Source organism: Nicotiana tabacum, chromosome 15 (genome assembly GCF_000715075.1).
Source record: "Nicotiana tabacum cultivar K326 chromosome 15, ASM71507v2, whole genome shotgun sequence".
Classification (NCBI taxonomy): domain Eukaryota; kingdom Viridiplantae; phylum Streptophyta; class Magnoliopsida; order Solanales; family Solanaceae; genus Nicotiana; species Nicotiana tabacum.
In genome coordinates this window covers 85,114,573-85,139,800 of record NC_134094.1, presented here as the reverse complement: position 1 = coordinate 85,139,800, position 25,228 = coordinate 85,114,573, and the positions used below count along the sequence as shown (strand labels likewise).

Here is a 25,228-nt window from a genome sequence, read left to right as displayed (position 1 = left end):
CGGGTACAGAACCAAATCGACGGATTAGTGCTATGGCTGAAGAGATTGAGTCTCTTAACAAGTTTAGGCTTTGCCTAGACTTGGTTGATGTGTGTGGCAATGGGTAGAGCCCTCGTGAGGGCTGAGGGCAAGGTAGATAGATGTTGTTCTTGTTAATGAAGAGAATTCAAGCCAAAGGGGAGATTTGTTATTTTGTGGCTTGAATTATTTTCTTGTATTTTAAGGAAACCTATAATCCCTGTAGGTTTAGGAAAACTCATTGTCCTAATAGATTTGGGAAAAGAAAACTTATAGCCCTTGTCAAATTGGAAAACCTTTTTGGGACAATTTGAGATCTATATATAGAGGTTGTAATTGGGGATTCTAGAGATTGTATTGTGATTTTTTTCTCATTCATAATGAAAAACTCTCTGCTTCTGCCCCGAGGATTAGGCTTAACTTCGTTAAATCCTTGTGTGGATTTTTCTTCTCTATTTTCTTTGTGTGTGATTGTGTGCTAGTTAACCCACGATCTTCCGCAACACAGATCTACTCAAAAATCAAATAAATTCGAAATACCTTAGGCTTTATGTTGTTATCTTGGAATGTCAAGTAATATATACGCAGCATAATAATATTATTCCGAAAAAAAGAAGAGAAAATGCTTGCAGTAATATTATTGAATTGGCACAATCTAACATTTTTACTTTTTTAACAGTCAAGAATCTTTAGATGCTCCAATAATGGTCGTAACACGTAGTGCAGCCGTGCAGGAAAACAAAGGAAACTAGTAGATACAACAGAATAATTAATTTCTAATTCCACAAATATTGTACACAAAGTAAAATAGAAACAAAAAAAGAGTGGCTCGAACATCTGTCCCCCTCGGTGGGAATTGAAATCCATGCAACCAAAACCTTCAAAAGAGCTTAGATTCAACCGTCTAATATATATATATATATCCTCTAAAAACAGTTCAAATGGTAGATTATTTATTTATCACCACAAATATAGCGTGATGATAAGGATTCCTTCATCACTTTTAATAAGAGATTTTATATTGTGTCTAAGAATAAAACAAATTATTATTAAGAGCATTTTACCTCTTAATAGATTTACTCAACATGAATTTAAATTTGTAGGGACAATACCGAAAAATTAAAAGATCATTCTATTTCTTGCATTTTCTAATTATCCTGTATTGACCTCAGGGTTCCACTTATTTACCACACCAAAAATAAAATAAAAAATTCTCCATTACCTTTTTCTATAATTTGCTACTCTTCTTTCATGAAAATACACTAGCTAAGAGATCTAAAAGCTTCTTCTCTGAAAAGAAAAAAAAGAAAAAATCTTAGCAGACTATTCTTTCTTGCTTGTTCTTGAAGATTTCTATCTCCATACTGCTTAACAAACAAGCTGATATTTCAGACAAAGATTATAACTTTTATGCAGAAGAAATATATGGTACTAATCAACTCCCAAATGTTTATCTTCTGATTCTAGTTCTATATATTCTGCAAATTCCAAACATAAAGAAGTGTTATTTGCCAAAAAAAAAAAAAAAAACAGAGAGCTATTAATGGACTCAGAGTTTGATAAAAACCAGAACATGAATTCTGGTTTGTTAAGGTTTCGTTCAGCTCCAAGTTCTTTGTTTGAGAATCTCACAGATGGAGTAATAAAGATTGAAAATTTTGGCAGTGAGAATAAAGGGTTCAATCTTGCTGGTTTAAATAACCAATTGGTCTCTCAGAATTCACAGTTGCCACCTCAATATCCAAGGCAAAATACTAGTGGTGATGTGGGGTCAATGGATGGTGGTGGGTACAGGGTGATGGGCTCATTGGGAAATAATAATCTTGAGAGGCAAAACAAGTTGGCATCAAATCTTATGAGGCAAAATACTTCTCCACCTGGCTTATTCTCTCACCTCAATTCTCAAATTGGTATGTACTGTTTCATATTCATTCTTCATCTTTCTTCTTTGGGAAAGTACTCTAGATTTTTATTTTCTTAAAAGTAGGTAAAGGGGTGCATTCATTAATACTTCTAAATTTATATACAAATGAAAAAGTGAGGATTCGTATAGTTGTTGTTGTACGGTTATATATTTTTTCAGTTAATTTTTTTAATTAAGTATTGGTGGATTTAGAGTTTCTAGCAGTTGCTAAAAGATTAAGCAGATGAAACCATGTCTCTGGTTTGCCCTGATTTAGTTTCTGTTCATATCTGTTCCAAATTGGAGTATATGATGGCAAGATGTAGAGTCGTTGGTAAGTTTAAATCGAGGCGAAACCAGGATGTAGAGTCGTGGGTTCAATGAGTGTGATCATATTATATGTACACATTTTAACATAGATCGAGCTAAAAACAGTATGTTCAGTTGAATCCACAGAGCATGTCCTACATCCACTTCTAGTATGAAATGGGAGTTTCAGGTGCTTTTCCCCACCTTCTTTCCCTAATATAATTGTGTTGGCTTCTGCATTCTTGACACTCTTATAGTGTTCACTAATAAGAAGTTTCAGTGTTAGCTACTTAATGTTTAATGGAATTACAGGCTATGGCACGTTGAAAGGCAGTGGTGGAGGTTATAGAATGGCAAATGGTGCTAATGGAGATTCAAGTCCATCTTCAAGCAGGTTGAAAGGTCATTTTAGTAGTAGTTTCCCATCAGGGGCACCTTCATCATTAGGAATGTTGTCTCGAATCTCAGAGGTCGATAACGAGAGAAGCATAACAACTGTACTTGATGATGACAAGTCTGGAGATGGCAACTCAGAAGCTCAATTCTACAATATGGGATTCCCTTTTACCTCTTGGAATGATTCCCATCAACTAGATAATGAGGGGAAGCTATTTGCTAATGCTAATCAGGTATGGAAATAAAATGTAGGGAAGCTATTTGAAATCATTTGTTATATTATGTGGAATTTGAATTGGCATTCTTGGTTGTGACCAGATTGAAGAACTTGGAAATAGGCCTCCAGTTTTGTCACACCACCTAAGTTTACCAAAGACACCAGCTGAAATTGCAGCTATTGAGAAGTTATTGCATTTCCAAGACACTACTATTCCCTGTAAGATCCGCGCCAAACGTGGCTGTGCTACTCATCCTAGGAGCATTGCAGAAAGGGTAGGACATAAACAACATGTTCATATACATGTACATATATGTTTAAGCCCAATCTAAGTCTTATGTTCATTTTTGTCAACATCTCTGAAATTTCTCAAGAAGTCAGTCTTAAAGTTCAATTATGAATCAAGAATTATTTCAGGTTAGAAGAACTCGTATAAGTGAAAGAATGAGGAAGCTACAGGAGCTTGTTCCCAACATGGACAAGGTAGATTTTTCATACCAATTTTCCTTTTTCTTTCAATTTCAGCACCTTTTCTTTTGTTCTTGTGATGGAGTCTTATTAAGGTAAAATCATGTTGGCAGCAAACAAACACAGCAGACATGTTAGATTTGGCTGTGGAGTACATTAAAGACCTCCAAAAACAGTACAAGGTACAATTTGGAAGCATAAATCCAAAATCTGGTTTAATCAATTCTATCCTTGAAACTTCTCACACATTTATGTCATGATTTTCAGACGCTCACTGATCATCGGGCGAACTGCAAATGCTCAGCAATGCAAAAGCCATTGTAAAACCAAAGGGTCTGATTTGCTTATGCACAATGGAGAAGAGTACAAGTGAAGGAGTATACATGAATGGAGTTTCTTTTCAAAAGGGTATAGGTTAGAAACTTTAGAAAAAGAACAAGGAATAACACAAAGAAGAAGAAAAAAACAGATCTTTGGCTGTCGTTTTTGCAGATGGTAGATGCTATAAACTAACAATGTTTCAAAGTTCAAACAACATAATTAGTGGAAAAGTGTACATTAGTTGCATAGGACATGCAAGAATAAGATTATGTATTCCTTGGTATATGCATTCCTTTTTCTCTTCGAGTTTAAGTAATGCACATAAAGTACTTTTGCATTATTAGCAATATAACAGGTAATAGCGGGTTATTATTCTATTTTTCAGGTTATCATATCAGGTCTGATATTGAAAATTACATGTTGTTAAAGGTCTAACTTAACATAATAATGTGAAACGTTTTACACTGTCAGTATACATAGCACAGACTCCTTTTCTTTTGCTTAATGAAGAAGTGTGAATTAGCATAAAAGTCAATGCTTCTTTTTTCCCACTTGATCTTATATATGAGCTGTTGGATCCCTCCTTTCCATTTATAGACCGACCAAGATGGGGTTGGCTGAGGTTGTTATTGGTGGAAGTCAAACGTATCTAAATATTAAAGCCTATATGACTTAAATCTTTAACTGCCTAGATGACCATTGTGTCTCCTTTTCCCTAGAGGAACCTTATCTGATTCCTATTCTATTATTTGAAGGAACACAAAATTTTAAGAAGCATCTCTGCTTAGTGCTTACTGCTATGCCTTTTTCTTGTCCAATTAGAAAAAGGGACTGATATTATTTCATTGCATTGAATTGGTTAGTTGGGATTGCCTTGGGAATGCTCATACCATATCAGTTCTGAGGTGGAAATGTGACAACAAAAGTGCAAAGATACACGACAGCTTTGGCCCCATGACAGCCCCACAGCACTGACTAGTGTGTGAGGTGCTGTAATGAATGACTGACACGTGAATGTATTCTAACAATTACAGCACTTGAGAGGGAAAAAAAACTTTTAACCTAAGTAATTTTTGAGCCTGGTGGGAAACTAAAAAAACAAAAAAAATTCCTTTATACTCTATTTGTCAATATGGTTTTTGACGAAGGGGATTCAATTGAATCCCACTCGGGCACACCTTTAGGAATAAGGCATGGAAGTACTTAATTAACGACTAGTGTTTTTTTAATAATCGCTGTGTCCAGGTCAACTTGGGCATACCTGTACTAATTTTCACAGAATACCTGCTACCTCCCACCATCAACAATTATCATGTATACTCTATCCACCAAGACTTAGATAGATGGAAAGAAACCACCTAATGTTTTTGTCTTCACCAGAAAAACGATTATGTGTATACAACAAATTGATGTTGGCTCTAGCTCCTTTTCATATTCAAGTTTGGAATCCATATATAGGGTTTTAATTAAAAAGCATAAACAAGACAGTTGTACTGAGAGAGGATACAAAGAAAAGCAGGTTCGCCAGAGCAGCAAACTATAACAGAGTAGAACTAGGCCTTTAATTCTGGGTTGTTCATGTGGATAATACATCCACATTCAAAGAGTGAAATCATTTACTCACTCGATTCCAGTTTACGTAAACTTATTTCCTTTTTGGTCTGTTCCAAAAAGAATGACCATTTTTTAAATTTGGAAACAATTTAGCTTAAACTTCCAATTCTACCCATAATGAGAAACTTTTATAACCACACAAATACTCTGGACTCCTTTCTTACATGTTTAGAACCACAAATTCCAAAAGTCTTCATTTTTTCTTAAATTCCGTGCCCAATCAAATAGGTTCACATAAATTGGAACAGAGGGAGTGTATTCTTTTTTCTTTTTCTTAGGGGTTTGGGAAGGGGGCAGAGATGATATTTTTAATGTTCCCCCCCCCCCCCCTCCCACCACCAAAACCCCGCGAAAGAAAAAACATAGTACCAAACAACACAAACCGCACCCTACTAAATAATTTGATAACCCGTTCTTATAGTGAAAATCAAAAGGATATATTATAGAAATTTATCAACCAAGAAAGTATTAAACAACCAAGGATATGATGTTCAAGGGATAATATAGACGACTGAGTACATCTACCAGGAATAAGACTAATAAGGATTGCATAGCCATTACCCACATTGAGAATTCTGGAGATTGAATATATCAATGGATATAGCAATCATCTTTAAAAGATTTACAACTTGGTTCCACTTGTTTGACTAAACTTCTCTTTTCTTCTACATCAAACCTGTAATACAAAATGAAGGAAAATGAATAAGGTAGTATTTCCACAATATGAAAAGCAAGCACTACTGTATTAATTAACCACCATGTTTCTTTGCTTGTGTTTAAGATTGAATGCCAATCCTAATATCCTTGCTAGCAAAACCAGTGAAAACTAAGTATGATTGTTATTTGATACAATGAAGTAGACACTTGGAATGCTGATCATATAGAACACAAGTTTGCTTTTCTTTGTTTATTATTTAGCAACAAAAAATTCTGTCGAAATATGATTTTGATATATATATATATATATATGTGACAAATGTGAGTCCAACAGTTTTTTATTTTATTTTTACTAATGTAATCAAGATTCTCTTTCTTACATTTTCACATTCTTCGCATTTTACTCAAATAAGAGTAGAGTCATCTGAATGCTTACCTATGGTCTCTTAAGGTATTTTTGTTGATATATAAGGAATAGCCAGTATGATGACAAGGAAAATAATCGAAATTTATTGCAGAAAAGCTAATGAAATGTATGAACTATATATCAGCATAAAAACTCACCAGAAGTTGAATATAACAATTAGGCTGACAGCTGAATATGTAAGATTTCCTGGTGGTAGATAAAGTCATCAACTGATACTTACAAAAATTTCCAGAGAAGAATAACAAGGAAACATAACAAACCTCTGATTCAAGTTTGACATGCATATTGAGAATCATGTATATTTCCTTGTCCAATTGAAATTATAGACATGCATATTGAGAAGCCGTGTATCTTTACCTCTGTCTCATTTCTACAACGCCTTTGAAAACTTCAATGTTGTTGTAGTACATCGCCAAGTTCTCCATATTTATGATCTGGTAGTATAAGAAAGCACCGTAAAGGCAATGAATGCTTCAAGAAGGATTACTTAATATGAACAAAAGTAATGGAGTATTATATTTCTGGAAGTATGAAAATTATTGTAATACACCATATATGGGATGCATATGTAACAAGACAACTGAATGATTTACTAAAGTGTAAGCTTAAAGTGAGTTTGTTTACACTTTCCAGAACGCGTTCCATTCTCAGACACTCACCAATATGCTGTACAAAATATTAGGATAACGGGCAAAAACAAAAATTTTGAACTGTTCAAGGAAAGTTTATACCTGGGGAATTGCACAGAAGTGAAAGATAGCAGGATCTCGTAAATTAGACATGTAAGTCAGACAATCCTCTGCATGTAATAAAGCATTAGTGACCATTTCATTCAGACATTGTACTGCCTTGACTGAGTTTTCCTCATACTTAAAGTCCTGAGGCACATAAAGAAGATTCAGAGCAATGAACCAAAATATGAACTTCAAACAAGGACTATTACTGTTATGATGAAATAAAATGAATTCTAGATGATAAAACATCTATAACCTCATTTCAAAGAAAACTAACCTCAAGTTTGTTAACATATTTACTCCAAATTTGACAGGGCCAGAAAATACGACACTTGGGTACTTCATTTATGTCCTCTAGATAATCTCTAATAATGCTTATTTTCTGAAATATATTTCCAAATATGGTTTTATCATTTATGTCACTAGACAGTTTTTTGAGGACTGCTAAACATGCATTACCTGAAGAAATAAACCCATAGAAATGGAGAGGGATTCTGGTGCTAAATCTTCTCTTCCAGAAGCATAAAAAAGATTTGACAAGCCTAATCCACAAAGTCCAGCTGCATAATGACAATATTCATTATAATCATCGAGTGTTTCTACCTGCACAAGGGTTGAGGGACCTGCAGTGAAGTATGCTTAGATATTATAAAAGTGGCGCTTTCGTAAGTCATATATGCTTTAGAAAATCTAGATTAGAATGATGACTAGCCATTGAAATTATCAATCAAAAGATCAAGTATTTCTCATCTGTCGATACTGTTTAGTGCTGTTTCTTTTTTCTCCAGATACATAGAAGATTACTCCAAAATGACAAAACGTGCAATTCATGGTTTTCTTATATTGTTCCTCAAAATATGTAGACGATATATATGCAGGTATATAAATTATTACTTGCAGAAATACTAATAATAAATTCATTGACAGAAACTTTAGTAAAGCTGCAGATGTCAAAGTTAAATTTTCTGGTACAGTACTGAGAAGACAAATGGATTGGTGAGACCCAAACTTTCTTAGGCTTTTGAATCATGGAGAGGGAATTGAAGAAGGGAAAGAGGAATAGCAAAATAAAGATGAGTATAATTTAACCCGTCCCGTCCATTCTATTAAAGTTCATAATGCACATTAGACATGTTCAAGTTAATATATATCCTGAATCACCTCCTTGCATAGAAATTTTGCCATCCCTTCACCCATCCTCTTGGTAATATCCTTAATCACCTCCTGATAACTGCAAAATACGTAGAACGTTCATTCACATAAAACTATTGTTCTGATTTTGACTTCAAACTATGATTCTGGAATATTTTGCAATCAATTCTTAATATACAACAATACATTAATTAATAGCAGAAAAGCAAAAATCTTTTGCAAGAACTAACTTTTTATCAAGCTCCAGGAAAGCAGTGGAAACATCATGGAATTGGTCCATGAGAACCTTGAAGGCCTTTGTACCACCTAATGAATAACAACAGGTATAAGGCAACTAATCCAGAAAACTTCACATAAATATCATAAAATAAGAAAAGAAATGACTCAATTACTATAGAAGAGAAGTAGGAAAGAATAATGAAGGGGGGAAAAAACTATATCTCGAAATGAAACTAAGGTGAGATCATTTCCTCTAAAATAAAAGTACAATGCTAATTATTTCTTTTTGGAAAACAACTGATACTATTGTGCATTGAATTTACGCTCTGTGCACTTGACGGTAGAGTCAAAACTAGGATTTGAAGCTTATAAGCTCGGCATTCTAATCATTTTAAGTAAATAGTTCTAAATTAACATATCAAATGAATTTTATAAGATAAATACAAGGTTTGAACCAAAACTACTGGGTTCGACTGAATCCGCAACCGACACTCTAGCTCCGCCCCTGCTTGACGGTGTAAAAAGTATTTAAGCGATCAGGTCGCTTGCAAAGTAATAATAAATTACTTTTTTGATAAGCATTAATTGGAAACCTTATAATTAATAGTGTAAAAGATTTTATGAAGAAGAAAACCAAGAACCAAATACGCATGTTTGTCAAAGCTTGTCCTATGGAGCCTCTTTAATTACAAAAGCAAGAATAACAAAGTTGAGATGCAATTAGCACTCACATGAAAAATGCCATTCACGATCATAGAAGTGGCAGTAAACATTTCTCAGGATAGGTACTCTAACCTCAGTAGCTAAGCTGGTATCATCCTCTGTCCATTAGAAGGAAAAAACAAAATTAGTGAAGCAATATTCCAATGCTTACAGAAATCAACCAATAGAATAATGCTTAAATTGATTAGAATTCCTACTGTATATCATGAAATTAAACTGATGAGAGATTATGGAATTGAACATACCAACAGTGTCAAGTGCTCGTAGAACCAAATAGTAAACACAAACCTGCAGAGTTGGACGGAAGTTTATAAAACTCAACCTTCACAAGGCAACAGGGGTAATTTATGTATGATCATTGACTTTTACTTTATTGTACGAAAAACATTTATACTAAAAAAAAGTAATCCTGCTTTTACGTAAGGTCCGCGGAAGGCCGCACCAAAGGGATATGATGTAGTTGGTAACCTAGCTTCACTGACGTATAGATCTATTTTTATAATAAAAAGTAACTCACCTTTACTCCTTAATCATGAAAGTTGACACACTTTTTGTTTACGAAAGATAATTAGTGACTTTTGTGATACTTAAATAAAGTTGACTAACATTTTCGTTGCAAAAAATAATTTAATAACATTACAACAACAATAAACCCAGTGAGTTTCTATAAGTAAGGTCTGGGGAGGGTAATGTATACACAAACCTTACTCCTACCTTAGGAGGGTAGAGAGACTGTTAACGATAGACCCTCGGCTAGAGAGTAGATGAAAAGAAGCATAGGCCATCCAAAAAATAGTTTAATAACTCTAATGAAATGAAATAATAGTTGAGTGACCATCCAAATGAAATCGATGGCAAAACAAAATCCATGCATAGAAGAAAGGTATTAGGTTGCCAAATTTTGTTTTTGAAGATGAACTTAAGGAGAAAACAAAGGAATGAAAAAATGTTTTTTTTATTATATATATATATATATATATATATATATATATATATATATATATATATATATATATTTTAATGATAGAAAATAACTTAATTCTAATTGCAGGAAATCAATCCCAAAGAAGGAAGTCACAAGACTTGGAAAGATTCTAGTAAAAGATGTGAAAGAAAAAAAATCAAGGAGTCAAACATGCAAGTCAAGATACAGAAGCAAGAAACAAGGAGCTAATATGTTGTGATTGCGAGCTTCATGGAAAACATATATTTGATTCAGCTATTTACGGAAGGCATCAATCAATCAATATAGAAGATCTACAGAGAATATTCAATCACAACGGCTTGCGGAGAAAAGAAAATCACGGAAGCAACGGTTCAGTAAAGGAAGTTCTATTCTATTCTTGGAAGAAGATCATCTTGATTGATTCTGAGGATCAACTCCCTTGGGTTTTCCTTCTCCAGCTATGGAACTGTCACTCCATAAAGAATGGAGCCCAATTCTTATATATACAACAAAAGATGCAAAGGAAGGACATACTTTGATCGAACCAATATCAATCTCTTTGTTCTACTCCAAACAAGCATTATAGTATACTCTAGATTTACTATGTAACTAGGGAGAGAAGAAAGAGAGAACAATCACTGGTGAGGTATTGTATCAAGAAGAGAGGAAAGAACAAATCTAGTGGCGAAGTTGTTAGTGCATAACAACACCAACCAACATGACCAAGAAACTTCATACTTGAAAGAGAACGCCCTTGCAACCCAAGGGGACTGGACATAGGATTCATTCTGAATCCGAACTAGTATAAAATATCATGTGTCATTTACTTTCTGTAGTTTACTTTTCTGTATTTAGTTTACATCTCATATCAAAAGTCTAGTCGACTAGAAAGCAATTTAGTCGAATACCTCGTAAAAAAAAAAAAATTACAATTCACCCCCCCTGCACTTTCAATTGGTATCAGAGCCGGTCTTACACTTTTATCTTTTGCTTAACAGCTAGTGAAAAAAGATCATGTCAAGCCAAGTAACTATTAGAGCACTCTTTCAAGAAGGGGCATCGCAACTAAGGCCACCATATTTCAATGGACAACACTTCTCTCACTGGAAAGTGCGCATGAAAATTTATGCAAAGTCCTATGATGTCAAAGTATGGCGTATTATGAAAAAGGAAAATTATCCACTGCCAACAACAGCTCAACCACCCGCTGATCCTAAAGATATAGATAAATACACAGACGATCAAATGACTGTCGTTCAAGTTAATGCTAAGGAACGAAACTTGCTTTATAATGCTATAAGTGGAGAAGAGTATGAAAAAATTTCAAGCTGTGATACCGCCAAGGAAATGTGGAACAAACTGGAAGTTACCTATGAAGGAACTAGCAAAGTAAAAGAAACTCAGATAAACCTGTTGGTTCACGATTGTGAACTCTTCTAGATGAAAGAAGGAGAATCCATTGAGGAGATATTTGCAAGATTCAGCAAAATCATTGGCGATCTGAAAGCCTTTTGTAAACCTTACTCAAGTGGTGATCAAGTTCGAAAAGTCCTAAGAAGTTTGCTCAACACATGGCAGACAAAAGTAGTTGCACTCGAATCTCAAGATCTAGACAAACTTTCATATGATGTACAAGGAGATCTTATAGCATTTGAGAAAACGCGTCAGGAAGAAAAGAAGAATACAACTGCTTTCAAAACTACAACTGAAGGTCCTAAAAATGATTTTGATGATGATCCAGAAGCTCTTGAAGAAGAAATTCCCATGGTGTCAAGAAACATGAATGGATTGATGAGAAGATACAGAAATACAAAAAAGGGAAGGATGTCATCTAGACGAACCAGGCAATACAATGAGCAAGACAAAAATAACGGAAAGTGCTTTGAATGTGGAAAGTATGGCCATCTTCAAGCTGAATGCCCGGATCTTAAAAGAAAAATCTCTAGAGGATTTAACAAAAACAAATCTTTCGAAAGCTGGAGCGATGAAGATAGTTCAGAACATGAAGAAATAGCAAATTTATGTTTTATGACGATTTTGGAAAATGATATGAACAAATACTCTGGATGCTGGACTGATGAAGATGCATCGGATGATGACTGTAAAGAAGATACTGAAAATTTCTTCATGGCACAAGGTGAAACAAGTGAGGTAAGACCTTATAACTGTGATAGATGTAACGAATTGCAAGATATTCTTGATCTTACCCTAAAAGAGTCTCAAAAAAATGCTAAATGAATTAAAGAGACTCAATAGGGAAAATAAGGACTGGGAACTCAAACTTGAAGTATATGAAATCGAAATAGATGTACTTCAAGATGAGGTTCAGAAATTGCAAATGCAACTTAATGGCATGCGCAAGTCCAACCAAGCGACATACAAATCAACTGAAAAAGGACCTGTCAGAATAAAGTCCACAAGTACTAACACTAGTGGTAGATCAAAGACTAGATCAACCCATGTGTGTTAATACTATAATAGGGCTGGACACAATTATTCCTTTTGTAGATTTCGCAAATCAAATGTCTCAGGATGGATTTGGAAACCAAAACACATCCCTGATCCTGGTAGAACTAAACAACAAGGACTCAAGAAAGCTTGGGTACCTAAAAGAAGGTAATAATCTTTCTTTGCAGGAACACCACAGGAAACATCGAAAAAGAAAATGGTATCTCGCCAGTGCGTGTTCCATTCACATGACGGGCTAAAACATCTTTTCAAGGAAGTTACCAACATCAATGGAGAAAACATTATGTTTGGTAATGATTCAAAAGGAAAAATTATCGGTACGAAACTGTTTCGTTTAATAAAATCGTGTTATCATTGAACTGTCACGCGGTGAAGAATAGAACCCAATTCTTATATATACAACAAAAGATGCAAATGAAGGACATACTTTGATTGAACCAATATCAATTTCTTTGCTCTACTCCAAACAAGCATTGTAGTATACTCTAGATTTACTGTGTAACTAGGGAGAGAAGAAAGAGAGAAAAATCACTGGTGAGGTATTTTATCAAGAAGAGAGGAAAGAACAAATCTAGTGACGAAATTATTGGTATATAACAACACCAACTAACCTGACCAAGAAACTTCATACTTGAAAGAGAACACCCTTGCAACCCAAGGGGACTGGACGTAGGATTCATTCTGAATCCGAACCAGTATAAAATATCATGTGCCATTTACTTTCTGTAGTTTACTTTTCTGTATTTAGTTTACATCTCATATCAAAAGTCTTGTTGACTAGAAAGCAATTTAGTCGAATACCTCGTAAAAAAAGAAAAATTACAATTCACCCCCTTGGACTTTTAATTTGTATCAGAGCCGGTCTTATATTTTTATCTTTTGCTTAACAGCTAGTGAGAAAAGATCATGTCAATCCAAGTAACTATTACAGCACTCTTTCAAGAAGGGGTCTCGCAAGTAAGGCCACCATATTTCAATGGACAACACTTCTCTCACTGGAAAGTGAGTATGACAATTTATGCAAAGTCCTATGATGTCAAAGTATGGCGTGTTATGAAAAAGAAAAATTATCCACTACCAACAGTAGCTCAACCACCCGCTGATCCTGAAGATATAGATAAATACATAGTCGGTCAAATAACTGTCGTTCAAGTTAATGCTAAGGAACGAAACTTGCTTTATAATGCTATAAGTGGAGAAGAGTATGAAAAAATTTCAAGCTGTGATACCGCCAAGGAAATGTGGAACAAACTGGAAGTTACCTATGAAGGAACTAGCAAAGTGAAAGAAACTCGGATAAACCTGTTGGTTCACGATTATGAACTCTTCTAGATGAAAGAAGGAGAATCCATTGAGGAGATATTTGCAAGATTCAGCAAAATCATTTGCGATCTGAAATCCTTTTGTAAACCTTACTCAAGTGGTGATCAAGTTCGAAAAATCCTGAGAAGTTTGCTTACCACATGGCATACAAAAGTAGTTACACTCGAATCTCAAGATCTAGACAAACTTTCATATGATGTACAAGGAGATCTTATAGCATTTGAGAAAACGCGTCAGGAAGAAAAGAAGAATACAACTGCTTTCAAAACTACAACTGAAGGTCCTGAAAATGATTTTGATGATGATCCAGAAGCTCTTGAAGAAGAAATTCCCATGGTGTCAAGAAACATGAATGGATTGATGAGAAGATACAGAAAGACAAAAAAGGGAAGGATGTCATCTAGACGAACCAGGAAATACAATGAGCAAGACAAAAATAACAGAAATTGCTTTGAATGCGGAAGGTATGGCCATCTTCAAGCTGAATGCCCGGATCTTAAAAGAAAAATCTCTAGAGGATTTAACAAAAACAAATCCTTCGAAAGCTGGAGCAATGAAGATAGTTCAGAACATGAAGAAATAGCAAATCTATGTTTTATGACGATTTTGGAAAATGATATGAACAAATAATCTGGATGCTGGACTGATGAAGATGCATCAGATGACGACTGTAAAGAAGATACTGAAAATTGCTTCATGACACATGGTGAAACAAGTGAGGTAAGACCTTATAACTGTGATAGATGTAACGAATTGCAGGATATTCTTGATCGTACCCTAAAAGAGTCTCAAACAAATGATAAATAAATTAAAGAGACTCAATAGGGAAAAAAATGACTGGGAATTCAAACTTGAAGTGTATGAAATCGAAAGAGATGTACTTCAAGATGAGGTTCAGAAATTGCAAATGCAACTTAATGGCATGCGAAAGTCCACCAGTCACAGTTCTGTCAAGTCCAACCAAGGGACATATAAATCAACTAGAAAAGGACCTGTCAGAACAAAGTCCACAAGTACTAATACCAGTGGTAGATCAAAGACTAGATCAACCTATGTATATCATTACTATAATAGGACTGGACACATTTATTCCTTTTGTAGATTTCGCAAATCAAATGTCTCAAGATGGATTTGAAAACCAAAAAACAACCCTGATCCCGGTAGAACTAAACAACGAGGACTCAAGCAAGCTTGGGTACCAAAAGAAAGTAATAATCTTTCTTTGTAGGAACACCACAGGAAACATCGAAAAAGAAAATGGTATCTCGCCAGTGCGTGTTCCAGTCACATGACAGGCAACAAAAATCTTTTCAAGGAAGTTACCAACATCAATGGAGAAAATATTATGTTTGGTGATGATTCAAAAGGCAAAATTATTGGTATCAGAACTGTTCCGTTTAATAAAAACTGTGATATCATTGAAGTTTATCTTGTTGACGGACTAAATTACAATCTGCTAAGCATCAACCAACTATGTGATTCTGGATATGAAGTGAAATTCAAAAGAGATGGCTGTGCTATTTAAAGATGAATACGGTAAAATCACTCTTCTAGGAAAGAGGTTTGGAAATGTCTACGTTTTAGATTGCATTGATAATATGGAAAGTCATATCTGTTTTGCATCCATCAATGATGATCCCTAGATTTGGCGCAAAAAGCTTAGTCATGCCAGTATGCATTTGATTGAAAAACTCTCCAAATATGATTTGGTCATTGGTCTTCCTAAGCTAAACTACTCTAAAAATCATGTATGTGTTGCATGTCAGCTTGGTAATCAAACTAGAAACTCTTTCAAACTTAAGGATATAATTTCCACTAGCAAGCCTCTTCAACTACTACATATGGACTTGTTGGGACCTACTAGAACTGCTAGTATAAGAGGAAAAAGGTATGCTTTTGTTATTATGGATGACTACTCACGTTTTATATGGATAATATTTCTGGCTCACAAGGATGAGGCTCTAAAGAACTTTGAGATTTTTTGCAAAAAGATAGAAAGAGAAAAGGGGTGCCCTATCTCAACTATTCAGAGTGATCATGGAGGAGAATTTGAAAGCAGAGCATTTGAGTAATTCTGCAATGATCAAGGATACACTCGTAACTTTTCAGCACCAAAGGTCACCACAGCATAATGGAGTGGTTTAAAAATAGAACTATGTAGGATATGGCAAGAACTATGATACTAGAGCATTTCCTACCAAATCACTTCTGGGCAGAAGCAGTAAGCATAGCATGTCACATTCTCAATAGGTGCTTAATTCGACCTATTTTAAAGAAGACTCCATATGAACTAGTAATAGATCCAATATTGGATACTTTCATCCTTTTGGAAGCAAATTCTTTGTCTACAATAATAGTAAGGATAATCTTGGTAAGTTTGACCCAAGAAGTGATGAAGGTATGTTTCTCAGTTACTCTAATAATAGTAGATCTTTTAGAATCTATAATAAGCATACTTTATGTTAAAGCTAATGACGGCCAGAGGGACAGCTTGACATAATTTTGTATATGTTCACAAAGAGGAGATCTTGCAGGTGATGAAGAGATCAGTCAAAATCAATGAAAGATTAGTGAACAAATGATTTCAAAAGAATTTGCTGACAATGCAAATGAAATCCTACAGTCGACTAATGAAGACATCAGTGAGCATGATCAACCTAAGAATGAGTCAACTATTTAACGTACTGAAGTAGTACCAAACGAATGGAGAAGCAAACCTGAATATCTTCAAAAGTTTATAATTGGAAATCCAACTGATGGAATGGAAACAAGAGGAGCTCTAAAGAAAAAGGCTAACATTGCACTCATATCCCAAATATAGCCAAAATAAAGTTGATGAAGCTGTGAAAGACTCAAGTTGGATACAAGCTATGCAAGAAGAACTTGATCAGTTTGACAAAAATCAAGTTTGGACATTGGTGCCCAAGCCAGCAAACGCAGCAATCATAGGAACAAATTGGGTATTTAGAAACAAACTGAATGGAGAAGGTAAAGTTATCCGGAACAAATCTAGGCTAGTCCCTCAGGCTACTCTGAACAAGAAGCAGTCGAATATGATGAAACCTTTGCAACGGTAGCACAGTTAGAATCAATTCGTATTTTAATAGCATATGTTTCTTTTAAAGGTTTTAAATTATTTCAAATGGATGTTAAAAGAGCATTTTTAAATAGCTTCATTGATGATGAGGTCTATGTTAAATAGCCTCTTGGATTTAAAAACTCACATTTCCTTTATCATGTGTTTAAGTTGACTAAGGCACTCTATGGGATAAAACAAGCACCTCAAGCTTGGTATGAAAGACTAAGCTCATTTTTGGTCAGTCATGGATTCTCAAAAGGTAAGATTGATACTACCCTCTTCATCAAAAGGTACTCCAGTCGTAACAAGGTAGCCGTACTGGAAGGTGCGACTGGATCACCTCCTTTTTAGGGAGAGCTAATGCTTGTTGGGTGTTTTGGTTTGACACTGCTTCACACCCCCCCCCCCCCCAAAAAAAATTATTTGTGTCTACTATTTAGGCAGAATACCCCCTCTTCTAGAAGGATCATCTACAAAGCTATTCATTTTATCTGTATTCAGACCAAAAGTTGACATAGATGTTATGGGTCTTTTTTGATGTCGAAGTGCATTTTTTTGGAACTGCCATTTGGAAATCTCATTATTCAAATTTATGTTGATGATATTATATTGGGAAGTGCTAACCCTGTTCTATGTAAGTAATTCTCACATCTCATGCAAAATGAGTTTGAAATGAGCATGATGGGAGAATTGACTTTCTTCCTTGGGCTTCAAATTCATCAATCAGATGAAGGGATCTTTATATATCACACAACGTACACGAAGGAGCTGATACAAAAATTCGGAATGAGCAATGTAAAGGCACTTGTAACTCCCATAAGTCCAGCTACATCGTTTGACAAAGATGAGGAAGGAAAACCAGTGGATGACTCAAAATACCGTGGAATGATTGGATCTCTACTGTATTTAACTGCCAGTTTCCCTGACATAATGTTTAGTGTGTGCAGATGTGCCAGGTTCCAAGCTGCTCCCAAGGAGTCACATTTATCAGCTGTGAAATGAATTATTAGATATATTATTGGAACTACATCACATGGATTATGGTATCCATGTCTTAACAATTTTAAGCTTGAAGGTTTTTCAGACGCAGATCTTGCAGGAGATAAAGATGATAGGAAAAGCACAAGTGGAACTTGTCAACTACTTGGAAAATCACTTATTTTCTGGAAAAGTAAAAAACATGGATCAGTTGCATTATCTACAACTGAAGCTGAATACATTTCCATCGGACAATGTTGTGCTCAACTACTTTGGATGACTCATCAACTAAGTGACTATGATATTTCTTTTAAGCATGTTAAAAGTTTTTGTGATAATTCTTGTGCCATCTGTCTATCAAAAAATCTAGTGCATCATTCTAGGGAAAAACATATAGATATCAAGCATCATTTAATTAGAGATCATGTTTTTAAGGGTGACATTGAATTATCATTTGTTAGTACTGAAAATTAATTAGCTGATATTTTTACTAAGCCACTTCTAGTGGACATATTTCAAAATCTTAGGGATTTACTTGGCATTGTTACTTTTTTAAAATAAGGTATTGGAATTTTGGTACTTTTCAAAGATTGCGTGTTTTAGTAATTTTGGTAAAAAATCTTTTGTACCGTGTATTTCATTATTACTGCCTGTAGCATTAATTAAGCGCCTCCATTTTTAGCACTTTTTTCCACCTTTTGGTTTATCAAGATGAAAACTGAATCAATCAGCCGTGCATCTTGCCTTTCTCTGACCTATCAGTCACGTCGGTTCAGTCATGTCTCTTCACTCCTCCCTCCATATCTATAAGTCCACCTCTTCTTTGAGTCTTCTCTGTGCAATCTCCATTCAAACTCTCTAATGGCTAAAGCTTAAAAAAACCTCTGCTTTCACTCGCAAAAACATTCGGTCTAAAGGGAAACCTCCTTCTCAACCGTCAAAACCAGCTACTATTGGCTCTGACCACTCTAAGGGTTTCTTATCTTCTCAAGAAAACCTCTCTGATGATGCTCGAATAGAAAAGGCCCTAGGAAAGCGCTCCATGGAAGAAGAAGTAGAAGCGTTCATCCCAAAGAAAGTGAAGATAGACTTGAACAGTGCGGTGGAGTCAGAATTGAACTATTGGGATTCACCCAACAAAGACAAGTTCGTCACCTTCAAAGAAAAATCAATTGCTCATGGAAGAATCATCAACCTGGAAGAGATGGAAATCCTAAACTGCAAGGTAAAAGATTTTTTAACTTTTCAAGGATGGAAAAATTTCTTTGACCTAATCCCTCCAAAAGTCTATGAAGATCTAGTTCGTATGTTCTATGTAAATCTTCGTTCCCAGAAATATGATAAAATTGAATCACTCATGCTAGGTCAACGTATCATTCTAGACTGTTCTACTTTTGATTCTTTGCTTAAGTGTAAAAGTTCTGGTTACTCTGCTCTATTTAAAACTCCTGGCCTGATGATTTTGAAGTGTTGTTTGAACAAGCCAAACAATGCCTTGCTGACTCCCTGTCTGATTCACTGCCAAGTCAATTAGGACCTAGTGACATCAATTTTGAAATCGGTATTCTTGCCCACATTGTTGCCACCATCATTCTTCCCAAAACAGGTTCTTACACCACATTATTTCAAAGGGACACTTTTTTGGTCTACTGTCTTCTCACCAAGCACAAGGTGAAACTGTTCTCCTGGGTAATCAATTTCATGATTGAATGTGCCGGAGATCCTTCGAGTCTACCTTACGGGATGGTCATCACTCACCTCATCGAGGCCTTCAATATCCTTCTCTCAAACTATCCCTATATATCTGTTTCCAAGTGTTATAACAATAGGGCGTTTATTAGCATGGGATATGTTGTTGTGGATGGTACTTGGATAAAGACGCAGGAAATTGAAGCCAAAGTGATTCTCTCCAGTTCCAAGGTAAAAGTTGATACTTCTCAGGCTGTTGTCAACAATCCGGAGTTGCTTGAAAAGATAGATGCACTTGATGACAAACTGACTACCATCAAAGAGCTACTCCTCGCCACCCAGACCTTAGTTGGATATACCTACGTAGTTGCAAAGGAAATATGATCTAACGTGTCCAAGCTAAGAGTCATGGTTCTGAAAACCGCATAAAAGGCAGTGAAAGCTTTCAAGGAAGTTCATGATTGTGTTGATGGAATCTCAGTCACAATGAACACAAGCTTTGATCGCCTCAAAGAAGCTATCTGCAACACCCTTACCTATTTCCTTCGTCGATGATCTGTGTTGGTTGCTTAGACAATTTCTTTTGGTTTATCTGGATATCTTGCATGTTTTTTTGGTACTCTATGGATGACTGTAATTAAGCTTACTATCTGCTAATCTTATCTGCTAGTAGTTAGACTTGCTTAGCCCTATTTTTGATTGATGCCAAAGGGGGAGAATAGAGTACTACTAACTTATAGGTAAGGTTTAGTGGACTAACTTATAGGTAAGGTTTAGTGGACTAACTCAACAAAAGTCAACTACTGGGCAACTGAATAAGGAGGAGTCGACTCAAAGTACCTGACAACAAGTTGAGGGGGAGCCGACTAAAGCCACAAAAATCTCTAAAAGCAAGTGGAGTGTATAAACAGGGAAGTGAAATGAATTAAGTTTTTTTGTCATCATAATAAAGGGGGAGATTGTTAGATATATATTTTAATGATAGAAAATAACTTAATTCTAATTGCATGAAATCAATCCCAAAGAAGGAAGCCACAAGAATTGAAAAGATTCTAGTAAAAGATCTGAAAGATAAAATCAAGGAGTCAAACGTGCAAGTCAAGATCCAGAAGCAAGAATCAAGGAGCAAATGTGTTGTGATTGCGAGATTCATGGAACACAAATATTCGATTCATCTATTTATGGAAGGCATCAATCAATCAATGTAGAAGATCTATAGAGAATATTCAATCACGCATCACAGAGAATATTCAATCACAACGGCTTGCGAAGAAAAGAAAATCACGGAAGCAACGGTTCAGTAAAGGAAGTTCCATTCTATTCTTGGAATAGATCATCTTGATTGATTCTGAGGATCAACTCCCTTGGGTTGCCCTCCTCCATCTATGGAACTGTCACGCCATGAAGAATGGAGCCCAATTCTTATATATACAACAAAAGATGCAAAGGAAGGACATACTTTGATTGAACCAATATCAATCTCTTTGTTCTACTCCAAACACGCATTGTAGTATACTCTAGATTTAATGTGTAACTAGGGAGAGAAGAAAGAGAGAACAATCACTAGTGAGGTATTGTATCAAGAAGAGAGGAAAGAACAAATCTAGTGACGAAGTTGTTGGTGTATAACAACACCAACCAACCTGACCAAGAAACTTCATACTTGAAAGAGAACACCCTTGCAACCAAAGGGGACTGGACATAGGATTCATTCTGAATCTGAACCAGTATAAAACATCATGTGTCATTTACTTTCTGTAATTTACTTTTCTGTATTTAGTTTACATCTCATATCAAAAGTCTAGTCGACTAGAAAGCAATTTAGTCGAATACCTCGTAAAAAAAAAGAAAAATTACAATCCACCCCCCTCCTTACACTTTCAATTGGTATCAGAGCCGGTCTTACACTTTTATCTTTTGCTTAACAGCTAGTGATAAAAGATCATGTCAAGCCAAGTAACTATTAGAGAACTCTTTCAAGAAGAGGCATCGCAAGTAAGGCCACCACATTTCAATGGACAATACTTCTCTCACTGGAAAGTGCGCATAGAAATTTATGCAAAGTCCTATGGTGTCAAAGTATGGCGTGTTATGAAAAAGGAAATTTATCCACTACCAACAGCAGCTCAACCACCCGCTGATCTTGAAGATATAGATAAATACACAGACGATCAAATAACTGTCGTTCAAGTTAATGCTAAGGAATGAAACTTGCTTTATAATGCTATAAGTGGAGAAGAGTATGAGAAAATTTCAAGCTGTGATACCACCAAGGAAATGTGGAACAAACTGGAAGTTACCTATGAAGGAACTAGCAAAGTGAAAGAAACTCGGATAAACCTATTGGTTCACGATTATGAACTCTTCTAGATGAAAGAAGGAGAATCCATTGAGGAGATGTTTGCAAGATTCAGCAAAATCATTGGCGATCTGAAAGCCTTTTGTAAACCTTACTCAAGTGGTGATCAAGCTCGAAAAATCCTGAGAAGTTTGCTTACCACATGGTAGATAAAAGTAGTTGCACTCGAATCTCAAAATCTAGACAAACTTTCATATGATGAATTACAAGGAGATCTTATAGCATTTTAGATAATGCGTCAGGAAGAAAAGAAGAATACAACTACTTTCAAAACTACAACTGAAGGTCCTGAAAATGATATTGATGATGATCCAGAATCTCTTGAAGAAGAAATTCGCATGGTGTCAAGAAACATGAATGGATTGATGATAAGATACATAAACACAAAAAGGGAAGGATGTCATCTAGACGAACCAGGCAATACAATGAGCAAGACAAAAATAACGGAAAGTGCTTTGAATATGGAAGGTATGGCCATGTTCAAGCTGAATGCTCAGATCTTAAAAGACAAATCTTTAGAGAATTCAACAAAAATAAATCCTTCGAAAGTTGGAGCGATGAAGATAGTTCAGAACATGAAGAAATAACCAATCTATGTTTTATGACGATTTTGGAAAATAATATGAACTAATACTCTAGATGCTGGACTGATGAAGATGCATCAGACGACGACTGTAAAGAAGATACTGAAAATTGCTTCATGGCACAAGGTGAAACAAGTGAGGTAAGACCTTATAACTATGATAGATGTAACGAATTGCAGGATATTCTTGATCTTACCCTAAAAGAGTCTAAAAAGAATGCTAAATGAATTAAAGAGACTCAATAGGGAAAAGAAGGACTGGGAACTCAAACTTGAAGTATATGAAATCGAAAGAGATGTACTTCAAGATGAGGTTCAGAAATTGCAAATACAACTTAATGGCATGCGCAAGTCCACCAGTCACAGTTCTGTCAAGTACAACCAAGTGACATACAAATCAACTGGAAAAGGACCTGTCAGAACAAAGTCCACAAGTACTAACACTAGTAGTAGATCAAAGACTAGATGAACCCATGTGTGTTATTACTATAATAGGGCTGGACACAATTATTCCTTCTGTAGATTTCGCAAATCAAATGTCTCACGATGGATTTGGAAATAAAAAAACAGCCCTGATCCTGGTAGAACTAAACAACAAGGACTCAAGCAAGCTTGGGTATCTAAAAGAAGGTAATAATCTTTCTTTGCAGGAACACCACAGGAAACATCGAAAAAGAAAATGGTATCTCGCCAGTGCGTGTTCCAGTCACATGACGGGAAACAAAAAGCTTTCAAGGAAGTTACCAACATCAATGGCGAAAACATTATGTTTGGTGATGATTCAAAAGAAAAAATTATCGGTATCAGAACTATTCCGTTTAATAAAAACCGTGATATCATTGAACTGTCACACGGTGAAGAATAGAACCCAGTTATTATATATACAACAAAAGATATAAAGGAAGGACATACTTTGATCGAACCAATATCAATATCTTTGTTCTACTCCAAACAAGCATTGTAGTCTACTCTAGATTTACTGTGTAACTAGGGAGATAAGAAAGAGAGATAAATCACTGATGAGGCATTGTATCAAGAAGAGAGGAAAGAACAAATATAGTGACATAGTTGTTGGTGTTTAACAACACCAACTAACTTGTACCAAGAAACTTCATACTTGAAAGAGAACACCCTTATAACCCAAGGCGAGTGGATGTAGGATTCATTCGGAAACATCCCGTGTCATTTACTTTTCTGTATTTAGTTTACATCCCATATCAAAAGTCTAGTCGATTAGAAAGCAATTTAGTCGACTACCTCGTAAAAGAAAAGAAAAATTATAATTCACCCCCCTCTTGCACTTTCACACTTGTATAATCATAGGTATATTTTAATCTTTATATGTTGGAAAGGAAAGGTAATTTGCCTTATTTTTAAAATTATTACTTGTAGACACTTTGAAGGTAATTGAGTAAAGTTTCTTTTACATTAAAACAAGGAAAAAAGGCTTTTGACTTAGCACGTTGCGAAGGTCGGTAGGCAGCTGTTGAATGAGGAGAGCAAAGCTGCGAGAGACCTTGCGGAGAGTAGTATTGCAGAAGGCCCAGTGTGGCTGCAATGGTGTCCCCTTCTCGATGAGTTTTGCAGCTAGCATGAGCTTCATCAATAGGTATACTTCATCTGGATGCCTCATAATCTTCCCCAATCATTCCCATTCTTCTAAATTTTTTGTTCAGGAAAATATTGAACAGTACGTCTTTTTTACTGTGTCACAACAAGAAGTGTGATGACAAGTGCTAATGACAAGAATGAGAAAAACTGAGACTTTATGAGTTGAGTAGATAACATATAAACAAGTGATTTGATTTGATGTTTGAACAATATCTTGCGTTGCGTGAAACTGTTATTGACTACTACAGTACTACTACTACTACTATACATGAGGAGTCCAGAACCCATTTGTGGTTCTTTTTGACTAAAAGAACGGAAATACGTGTAAAAAAAAAGAGAGTTACCTAACTATGTATAACACTCTTTTAAAGAGAGCTATGCCTTAATGGACGTTTTGGACGTTAAGGTATAACGCTCTTTAAAAGAGCGCTATAAATATATAACGCCCTTATAAACAACGTTATGCCTGGGCTGATAAGACAGCGCGGTTAAATACTATATTATGTGTTAGCATATCGCAGTTAAATACTATGTTATGTGTGTTGTCTTTCCTATAAATAACGGGCGCATTCTAGTTATATTCTGCGCTTAACAATAACCAATAGCAAAACTCTCCATAAAAGCAGGGTTTCTTTTTTCGCTTTAATAAATGTCTGAACGCTTTTATGTACCAAGGTGCCAGTGCGGCAAAAAATGTATGATGGCGGACTATTGGGATGATGGTGAAGTTGGGCGCCGATACTGGATGTGTGTGAACAAGTTTTATAGGATTCCCGACGAACCTTTTTGCAATTTTGATGTGTGGATTGATGAACCCTGTAAGCAGGAATGCTACAAACAAATTTTGCAGTATATTCATGATTTGAACAAAAAATACGAACGTGATGAGGTTATGTATAAACGAGAAATTGCGGCGTTGAAGGAGAAACTAAAAGAGGTGGAAGAAGAAAAAAAATAAGTTGTTGGATCAATTTGAGTGGTTGAAGAAGAGAATAGTTGACTAAACAAACCAATGTATGTGTTGAGTGTTGTA

The 25,228-nt window shown here is 35.4% G+C and overlaps 2 protein-coding genes across 3 annotated transcripts; one reads left to right on the top strand and one right to left on the bottom strand.

The window, feature by feature from the left end:
* The first annotated feature begins 1,226 nt into the window (after positions 1 to 1,226).
* On the top strand, positions 1,227 to 3,915 carry LOC107799709 (transcription factor bHLH130). Of its 2 annotated transcripts, XM_016622848.2 has the most exons (6): positions 1,233 to 1,928; positions 2,543 to 2,859; positions 2,945 to 3,118; positions 3,261 to 3,326; positions 3,425 to 3,493; positions 3,579 to 3,915. In XM_016622848.2, exons 1-6 carry the CDS (start codon positions 1,562 to 1,564, stop codon positions 3,633 to 3,635), a joined length of 1,050 nt encoding a protein of 349 aa, XP_016478334.1. In that variant the 5' UTR covers positions 1,233 to 1,561; the 3' UTR covers positions 3,636 to 3,915. The 2 variants fall into 2 exon arrangements, with proteins under 2 accessions (XP_075087060.1, XP_016478334.1); XM_075230959.1 differs by lacking the exons at positions 3,425 to 3,493; positions 3,579 to 3,915 and having other exon boundaries at positions 1,227 to 1,928; positions 3,250 to 3,326.
* Positions 3,916 to 4,012: 97 nt separating this feature from the next.
* On the bottom strand, positions 4,013 to 24,217 carry LOC107799710 (squalene synthase-like). Its single transcript, XM_016622850.2, has 12 exons — positions 24,047 to 24,217; positions 18,601 to 18,603; positions 9,404 to 9,446; positions 9,167 to 9,256; positions 8,447 to 8,522; positions 8,226 to 8,295; positions 7,524 to 7,667; positions 7,342 to 7,446; positions 7,062 to 7,208; positions 6,688 to 6,764; positions 6,468 to 6,516; positions 4,013 to 5,922 (listed from the first exon to the last, which is right to left on the bottom strand). Exons 1-12 carry the CDS (start codon positions 24,215 to 24,217, stop codon positions 5,917 to 5,919), a joined length of 981 nt encoding a protein of 326 aa, XP_016478336.1. The 3' UTR covers positions 4,013 to 5,916.
* Positions 24,218 to 25,228: the final 1,011 nt, after the last annotated feature.